This window comes from Tupaia chinensis, unplaced genomic scaffold, assembly GCF_000334495.1.
Source record: "Tupaia chinensis unplaced genomic scaffold, TupChi_1.0 Scaffold138584_1, whole genome shotgun sequence".
In the NCBI taxonomy this organism is placed as follows: domain Eukaryota; kingdom Metazoa; phylum Chordata; class Mammalia; order Scandentia; family Tupaiidae; genus Tupaia; species Tupaia belangeri.
Genome location: NW_006198478.1, coordinates 90,572 through 100,690, shown reverse-complemented (window position 1 = coordinate 100,690; position 10,119 = coordinate 90,572). Strand labels below are relative to the sequence as shown.

Here is a 10,119-nt window from a genome sequence, read left to right as displayed (position 1 = left end):
TCGACGACCCGCGGTCGACTACATGGGAGTCCAGCGACATAGCCATTACGCTAACTGCTGGTTCCCTGTATATAAAACAGTTTTTGATCTATATGGATTTTTCTAAAATCACCTCGATTAAATAGTGCAAAACTTCACTCTGTATCTTTCTCCCTTTCCAAAATGAAATGAAATAAGACAGGATAAATTCACTTGTTCACTCACTCACTCTGTTCTTTTCTTCTTTTTTTTCTTTTTTTTCTTTTTTTTTTTTCTTTTTAGATTTTTGTTATAGGGTGTGTGCGCTTGCCAGAGAGACAGAAAGTGAGAAATAATGCCCCAGGGGATGGCTGCACCACAATCCCTTCTTCTCTATTCTTCTCTTGGGATTTTGGGCACACACGCACACACATCCACTAAGAGTTCCAAGTCACCAAGTCCGGGACTTGAACCAAGGTCAGACATGTGGGAGTCCAGCAACATAACCAGTATGCCATCTGCTGGTCCCACTTTTGTGTTTTTAAAATATCGAATGATGGTACCATCATTTACCCAAGAGTTATCTACCCTCTTGTTCCATGTCTGTTCATACACTGTACCTTCTACCTCTTTTGACTTAACTGAATCTTTTTTGGGCTCATTTTTCTCTTTTCTTAGGTTTTCATTTAGATGGTACACCTGCTAGGAAGCCTTCCCAAACCCCACAATGAAACAGATTTATTTGTGTGTTTCTATAGTACTCTGTATTTCCCCTTACGTGGCAGTTATCATGAGGACTCTCATTGTTATTGTCTTTTAATTTTGCCACAGGGTACATAAGCAAGCTGGAGAGAGACAGAGAGACAGAGAGACAGAGAAAGAGAGAAAGTGGGAAAGTGAGAAAGCACCCCTCATGAATGGTCACACAGCAATCTCCTCTCTTCCATTTCTTTCTCTCATAGAGATTTTGGGTACAAGCGCATGCACATGTGCATACACACAAACTCAGTGTGTTTTTCTAGCTGGTGGGTCTGGGACTGAAACCGTGCAGTTGGCCATCCAGGTGCTGTAGCCACTACACCACAGCCTGACCTGAAGACTGTTACTATTACTAAAATTCTCTACTTTCTCACTAGATCACTGAGTATTCTCATAATTGAATAGCTAGTGTCTAACTCAGTGCCTGATTCAATTAGGGGCTCTGCAAATATTTTTTGATTGAATAAATGAATACTTTCTATGAGTCTTGAAATATTCTTGCTCTTGGGCCAGTAGGTGGAGTGGTGGTTAAGGTGCTGGATATGACACGGCTGACTCTTTGATTTGAATGCTGGACCTGGAAGCTTGAGGAACATGCCCGGCAAGTGTGCGTATGTCCAAAATTCTGAGAGAATGGAGGAGAAGTGATTGTGGTGTCATCATATCCTCTAGGGTGTTTTCTTTCCTCTTCTCTGCCTCTCTGTCTCTCTCAAGTGAGCGCATGCACCCTATGGCAAAAAAAAAAAAAATCTAAAAAAATCCCTTTGCAGAAGCTGATTTAAAGAAACAACCAGAGAGAAGAAGACTGAGTCCTCCATGGGAGGTGAGAACTACTACTGCTTACGGGGAATAAGAAAATGAAGATTTTCTGCTGAGAATTCACTCTGGTAGAGCACCCTGTATACCTCTCTGTCTCTCTCTGTCTTTTTCTGCCTCTCTGTTTCTCTCTGTCTTCATTTTTAATTTTTTTTTGGTAGAGGTTTTTGCTATAGGGCACGTGTGCTCGCCAGAGAGACCGAGAGACAGAAAGCAAGAAATCACCCCCCAGGCGGGATGGCCACGCTGCAATCCCTTCTCCTCCATTCTCCTCTCGGGATCTTGGGCACATACGCACATGCGCCTGGCCTGAGTTTAAGCAACTGGGTCCAGGACTCAAACTGCGGTTGACTACGTGGGAGTCCAGCAACATAGCTATTACATCAACTACTGGTCCACTGTCTTCATTTAAAAACATTTTTAAAAAGATTTAATTTTATTTACTCTTTCATTTATTTTAATTTGACCAGATAGACACACACACACACACACAGAGAGAGAGAGAGAGAGAGAGAGAGAGAGAGAGAGAGAGAGAGAGAGAGAGAGAGAGAGAATGAGAAAGCAAGCCACCAGGTTTGGGACTCGAACTATGGTTGGCCATGTGGGAGTGTCCAGTGCCTTAACCACTATGCCATCTGTTGGTCCTTATTTTTAAAATTTTTATTAAATTTTTTTTAAGGTAAAGCATTTTCTTGGCTATCAGATTCGCCTCTATCTTGTTAATAATGCCCTTTACCTCCTTCCCATTTAGGAGAGGCAAAAAGGGCAGGACTTCAGAAGACGACTGAATATGAGAAATATGAGAAAGTCATGTCACGTAGTTTTCATTTTTTTTAAATAATTTTTTCTTCCTTTCCCACCCCTTTTTTTTCTCTCTGTTTTCTTATCATTTTTCTTTTACTTTATCACTTTGCTGCTCAGTCTCCACACACTGATTGTCTAGATAAGTCTAAGTGAACCGTAGCCAAACATCTGAATACCATTAAGGTCAACATATTCCTGAATTCCTACTGAATCTGCCATGCAAAGGGAAAAAAATGGAATGGCAAAGAGTTTGCAGATCACCTCCCCCTGCACACCTCTGCACACTCAGATTGCACTTCTAGAAATTAGGAAGAAACAACCCATCAGATGACAGATGACTAGAAGTCACAACAGAGGCCAAGAAATATGAGAAACCAAGAAAATACCTCTCCCCCAAGGGAAAAGAATAATGACTCTTTTTTTTTTTTGGAGAGGTTTTTGCTATAGGTCGCGTGCACTCGCCAGACAAACAGAGACATAGAGACAGAAAGCGAGAAATCACCCCCCGGGGGGGATGGTCACGCCGCAATCCCTTCTCCTCCATTCTCCTCTCTGGATCTTGGGCACGCACGCACATACGCCCGGCGTGAGTTTTAAGCCACCGGGTCCGGGACATGAACCATGGTCAACTACGTGGGAGTCCAGCGACATAGCCATTACACTAACTGCTGGTTCCCCAGGAGGTGAGTAAGTTCTTGCGAGATCTGAGAGAGGAAATACACACCATAGAAAAGAATCAAATGGAACTGTTAGAGATGAAGGCTATAATACAGGAAATCAAAGCCTTCCTTGAAAGTATTAAAAACAGACTAGATCATGCAGAAAAAATAGAATCTCAGATGTAGAAGACAGTATTGCTGGACTAGAAAAATTTACCACTGAGAAAATAGCCCCCCAAATGAGAATAATATATGAGAAATACTACATACCATTAAACATTCAAACATCTGGATAATCGGTATCCCAGAAGGTGAAGAGACTAATAAGGGCATAGATAATCTATTCCATGAAATCTTGGAAGAAAACTTTCCAAACTTAGAGAGGCATTCAAATATCCAGATCCAATAAATACAAAAGACCCCAAATAGAATCAACTCAAGAAGATCTTCTCCAAGACACATTATAGCAAGATTGACCAAAACTGCAAAGATAAGATACTAAGATTGGCAAAAGAGAAACGTCAAGTTACTTACAAAGGATATTTCATCGGGCTAACAGCAGAGCTCTCATTGGAAAGAATGCAAAAAGGAAAGAATGGGAAAATATATTCAAAATGTTAAGGGAAAAACAATTTCAACCAAGAATACTGTACCCAGGGATTATCCTTCATATGGGAAGAAAAAAACATTCTCAGATAAACAAAACCTGAAGGAATTTCCTGACACCAGACCAGTTCTCCAAGAAGGTCACAACCCTGTTACTTCCATTTCTCTTTCCTATCAGGGTTTTGGGTATGTACACATGTACACATGTGTTTTTCAAATCACTAGATCTGAGATTTGATTTGTGGTCTGTGATTTGGGATTCAGTTCCCAACGTACAGTGCTTGACTACTGTACTATGGGGCTGGTTTAAATTTGTATTTTTATAGGTCCAGCGACATAGCCATTACATTCTTATGTAGTTTAGAAAAACTTTCTTATGTTCATTTAATTGGTCTTGATAATCTCTCTTACAGAGATGAATAAACTATGCCTTCTAGAGGATAAATGATTTACACAAAATTGCACAGCTCTCGAGTCCAGAGAATTGCTTACAATTCAGTTTGTCTAACTCCTCAATCCATGTTTCTCTCCCTGCATAAAATAGATGCCATGGTCCCTGGGATGAAGCCTGCCTTATTTCTCTGCTACTGCCTTATCAGAGAATAGGATGTTCTGTAGACTGCATGGGTCTGAGACCAGTTGACTTCTCCAAAAGATTTCTTCTTAGTGACCACACGAGGTCACTGTCACATTGAGTTGAGTCTAAAGTGTAACACTTTCATGTTTCATTTCTCTGCATTTCTGAGGGTGCCGGCATTTCCAGCTCCCTCACAAAGACTTTTTTTTCCTCTTCTACTCAATATTGAGGTCAAACTGAATATTTCGTGCCTTAGGATATCAACTCTGTGAAAATGTTACTAGAAGTGACTAGTACTTATTGATTTTTCTTTGCATGGGAAAATGGAATAATTGTTCATTCAGAATACTTTGGGCAATCCTAGACTTATAAGAGGAATCTTCAAATTATTTTCTAATGATTTTTCCCATTCATACATAGGAATATAAGAACTCAAATGATGCCCTAATTATCTTTTCCACACTAATTTGAATAATGTGTTTTGATTATAGCATTTGGCTGACTAAATGAACATTATGGTGTCTTTCAGATATAGGTCTTTTCTGGAATGACTGGCTTAAAAACTTTTTGGGAAGCCAGCAGGTGGTGTGGTGGTTAAGGCACTAGATCCCACATGGCCAACTGTGTGGTTCAAGTCTCAGTCCCAGCAGTTTGAAAATCACACCAGGCACGTGTGTGTGAGTGCCCCAAATGGAGGAGATCAGATTGTGGTGTAGCTATCTCTCTCTGGTGAACACACATGCCGTGTCTCAAAAACTAAAAAAAATTGCATTACTGTTATTGAGTTTATATTGTATATCTCTTGAAGGAAGATTACTACATATACACTCCTATGCAACTGTTTTCTACTGGCTGTGGTACTTGGCATGTTATTAAGGTAAGAAGAAAGGGAAGATAAAGAATTACAATTTACTCCTGGCTATATGCCACAGGAGGCTCTAAAATAGGTGTGATTGTCTCCATTTTACAATTAAAGAAACTGAGGTTCAGAGAAGGAAGTTACTCCAGGATACAAGGTGGAGGAACTTAGATTTGGATTTAGGACCGTTTGGCTCTGAACCTGTGTCTTTTCTTCTTCACCTCACTTCTTCTCTGGTTATGCAAATGATTCCATACCAAATGTCCTGCTCTAGCTGGTCATTAGGGACTGATGAGGGGACTGCTTTCTGGTTTAATGTCTGTTCAATAGGGTCTGAGAAACAGATGGCAGACATGGACTAAGTGGGATTGCAAAAGGACACCAGGGTATAAGAGATGGGGTGTCCAGTTCACATTGCCTTATTTGTTCCTCTTTGGAATTAAGTTAGGATTCCCTGCCTCATCTTGGCTATTTAGGGATCCATGGAACATTTCAGAACATAAAGAACAAGATCAGGTGGGGTATGCTCAGAGCCATGAGGGCACGGGAGTGTCAGATTGACCATAGCTGACAACTTTGCTGCTGGGGAAAAGTGGGGAGTACTGAGGAGCCTGATGGAATCTACTCTCTCATAAATTTGCTTCATTCAGACCAAATCTTTAAGGAGTTATATCAGCAAAGATCTAAAATGAAATTCAGGCTACGGTGTCCTGCTACTATAATCGACTCCTTTTTTTTGAGGAGTTAAACTGATGGGAAAGGGGAAGCCCCACTCTGAGCAGGTGCTGGCTTGTGACTGGCTGTTCCCCTGAGGACAGCCCCAAAACAAGAGCTGCTAGTGTGGGCCCTGGTGGTGGCTGCTCTGCAATTCTCTGATTCCTATACCAGTCCACGCTCAGACTCAGCACAGAAGCCTAAGGCCTGGGTCCCAGCCTGTACCTAGAATATGAGGCAGGTGGCAAGAGTGACTATCCTCCTGACTCTGGGTGAGTTATTATGGGATTAAGAGAAACTGGGATCTGGGCCTGAGGATGCTGGACAGGGATCTGCCATCTTGCCTCCTATCAATTGCTCTTTATCTAAGATGTTGAGGGATAGCTCTGGGGTCCTATTTTTCTCCAGGCAGCTTCTAAATCTTCAGATGAGCTAAAGTAAAGGTGTTCTGGGTTACATCACCTCTGTACACAAGTTCCTGGGCTCCTGGGAATAAATATAAAAAATACTTTTGTCCTGAAACACAAAGGAGAAGTAATTTATGTGTGAATATACTGTGTATTGTGGGGAAGTACAGGGAGGGGGAGATTTGACTGGGAAAGAGGACCATGGGGTGCAGAGGGGTACCTTCTAATTCACCTTGGTTTCAGGATAGAAGCGAGTATTGTGTTTCCTCCCATAGGCACGTTGGGCCTTGCTAAGACCTCCCAGCCCCTGTCCATGGATGCATATGAAGGACAAGAAGTGAACATGTCCTGTAGTCACAGCAGCATTGCTACAAATGAGTATATCTTCTGGTACCGACAGTTTCCCAATCAGGGACCACAGTTCTTTGTTCAAGGCTATAAGACAAACATTATGAATGAAGCATCAACTCTATTTATCCCTGGAGACAGGAAGTCCAGTATCCTGAGCCTGCACCGGGCTGCCCTGGAAGACACTGCAGTGTACTACTGCATCGTGGCTGACACAGTGAGACGAATGGGTCTGCACCTGTGCAGAATCTCTGTGGGTAGGACTCCCAGCCTAGAAGAAGCCCTAAAGTAGTACCGACTGAATTTGTTTCCTTTTTTTTTTTTTTGATTTTTAGAAGGTAGGAACAAATTTAATTATTCTTTTTTTTTCAGAATTATTTGCTTTATTTTGTTTGTTGTTATTATTATTAGTAGTATTATTTTAAATTTGACCAGAGAGAGACAGAGAGAGATGGGGAAAGTGAAAAAGCAAGCCATGAGGTCCAGAACTCAAACTGTGGTCAACCATCAGAAAGCCCAGTTTCTTAATCACCACGTTACCTCCTGGTCCCCTAACTATTTTTTTATTATTTAAATTTTTGGGCCATATTTATTTTTAAATGCTTATTTAATTTATATGGCCTCAAATTCAAAAAGTATACAAGGGCATATGATGCATATCTTTATTCTACCATTGTCCCTGGCCACCTAATTATCCAAAATGAGGCAATCTATGGTATCTGCACTAATGTTGTTTAGCTCCCTGGTGTTTCACACCCACACATGCACACATACTTCATATGCATGCCACAGTCAATGTGAACAATATGCTTTTTGAGAAATTTAGTCTACATGTCAAGTTATTGGGGCATTTTCAGGTACCTCCAAATTGTCTTCAATGTGTCTTCCGAGTTTGGATTTCTCACCCTCTCTGCTGCCTTGCGTTGGTTGCATCACTGCCTTGTGGATAGTATGGAGATGGGGGTGGATGAGGGGATGGGGATTTTGAGATTTTGTTTCTGATGGGCATTATAGACTATTTTTTCAAAATCTGAATCAGCATAGTGATTGTGGTTCATTCTTTTTAGAATTGGGTCTTTTTTTTTAAAAAAAACAGATTATTTATTTATTTAATTCCATTTGTTATTTTATTATTATTATTATTATTTAATTTGACCATAGGCAGAGAGAGAGAAAGAGAAAGGGAAAGGGAGAAAGTAAGCTGCTACATCTGAGACTTGAACCATGGGCTGCTCTGTGGGAATCTATCACCTTTAACCACCACACAACCTGCTAGCCCTAGAATTGGGCCCTTTGAGGGTCCAGGGTAATCAGGAATAAAAGTTGCTGAGAATCTTAGTGCTCCTATCAGGACCATGAGATGGTTTTGTTGTTCTCTTGGATATTGTCTCTAGTTTCGAGACCAGGGAATGCAGTATTCGATGGTATTTTCTATTACGATTCATAAGGCTAGACCATAGGATGAAGGATATTTCCATCTGTCTTGTACTTTTTTTAAGAGAGATTTTTTGCTATAGGGCATGTGCACTCACTAGAGAGACAGAGAGACAGACAGAAAGTGAGAAATCACCCCCCAGGGAGGATGGTCATGCCGTAATCCCTTCTTCTCAATTCTCCTCTCAGGATTTTGGGCATGTAGGTTCATGTACCTGGTGTGACTTTCAAGCTGCCAAGTCCAGGACTCGAAATGCGATCAACTACGTGGGAGTCCAGTGATATAACCATTATGCCATCTGCTGCTCCCTCTATCTGTCTCATCATGACGTTTGGTGGCAGAGTAATATTGTGGAAAGAAAAAAATTAATTTTAGGGTATTGGAGCTTATAAATTCACCTTTTTTGGTTGACATATTTTCTAAATAGGGGCGAGGAGACTGCAGTGAGTGATAGAGACCCTGATCACCAAATGTCCAGGATGTAGCCATGCTTCCCTCAAGTGCATCTAAGAGCGATGTTATGTCCATCTGAAGCTCCCTTTAAGAAGGCAGTTCTGTTTTGTGCTCTCGGGAGCTGTGAGTTAACGCTGTGAGTTACATGTGGAGAGCCCGCATGGAAATATCAACCACACGTTCTAGACTTTAAAATCACACACGCGAGTCTGGGAGTACATCTGAGTGAGCCAGGGTACACACCTATAATACACTCAGAGCAGCAGTTTGGGAGATAAAATGTTTGGTCTTGTTATCTCTGACTAAAAACCTAATAAATTGACAAGCTATTTCTCTATAGAAAATTCATGTAACTTTTTTTCTCTGAATGATCCCCAGGGTGAGATTTTCAAGGTTCAAATAGGTAAATGATGATTCCACAATAATTGGTGATAAACATCCCAGGAATGGATGGTGACTCTCTGCCTCCAGACTGAAGACCAGTTTGTATGAATAATAACAGAGTGTTCAGAGCTTTGTATATGATTGCAGAGAGCAGGACGAGTTCGGGGCTGGATCTCTGGCAGTCAGTAGTTTAAGGCACACAGTTTTTTCATTCATGATAGGATTTCTATCATAGTGGTCAGAAGCAAACGTATTTGCGAGCACTCCATAGAGTAGGACCTGGCTTAGGTATCACTGCTGCTCTGAGTGTATTATAGGTGTGTACCCTGGCTCACTCAGATGGACATAACATCGCTCTTCCTGCATAGAGCTTCCAGTGTGACAGCAGATAAAATGTTTGGTCTTGTTATCTCTGACTAAAAACCTAATAAATTGACAAGCTATTTCTCTATAGAAAATTCATGTAACTTTTTTTCTCTGAATGATCCCCAGGGTGAGATTTTCAAGGTTCAAATAGGTAAATGATGATTCCACAATAATTGGTGATAAACATCCCAGGAATGGATGGTGACTCTCTGCCTCCAGACTGAAGACCAGTTTGTATGAATAATAACAGAGTGTTCAGAGCTTTGTATATGATTGCAGAGAGCAGGACGAGTTCGGGGCTGGATCTCTGGCAGTCAGTAGTTTAAGGCACACAGTTTTTTCATTCATGATAGGATTTCTATCATAGTGGTCAGAAGCAAACGTATTTGCGAGCACTCCATAGAGTAGGACCTGGCTTAGGTATCACTGCTGCTCTGAGTGTATTATAGGTGTGTACCCTGGCTCACTCAGATGGACATAACATCGCTCTTCCTGCATAGAGCTTCCAGTGTGACAGCTTCTTGTATTACTGCTGCACCACAGCAGCTGGGCCGTTTTATGTTATATTTGATGTTTTATCATTATTTCCTTCTATTTTACTTTATATATATACACACACACACTGCCAGTGGGCACGTGCACTTGCTGGAGAGTGAGAGAGAGAGAGAGAGAGCCCCCCATGAGGCATGCTCACATCACAGTCCCTTCTCCTTTATTTCTCCCTCTTTTGGGATTTTAGGCATGCATGCACATGTACCTGGCATGCCTCCCAAGCTGTCGAGTTTAGGACTCGAACTATAGTTGCCCATGTGAGATCCAGCTGTCTCAACCACCAGGACATGGACTAACTCTATCCATTTCTATTTTTAAAATTAGATGCACATACCTCTATGTGCTATTCCATCACATTACTGCATTCATTCTCTCTACAGAAGATAAGTGATTAATATTCCAGCCCTCTCCACTCTTTCTCT

The 10,119-nt window shown here is 41.3% G+C and overlaps 1 gene segment (V, D, J or C); it reads left to right on the top strand.

The window, feature by feature from the left end:
• The first annotated feature begins 5,828 nt into the window (after positions 1-5,828).
• On the top strand, positions 5,829-6,800 carry LOC106736325 (T cell receptor alpha variable 4-like). The segment is given in 2 exon segments: positions 5,829-6,024; positions 6,435-6,800. Coding segments are annotated over 2 exon segments (405 nt in total).
• Positions 6,801-10,119: the final 3,319 nt, after the last annotated feature.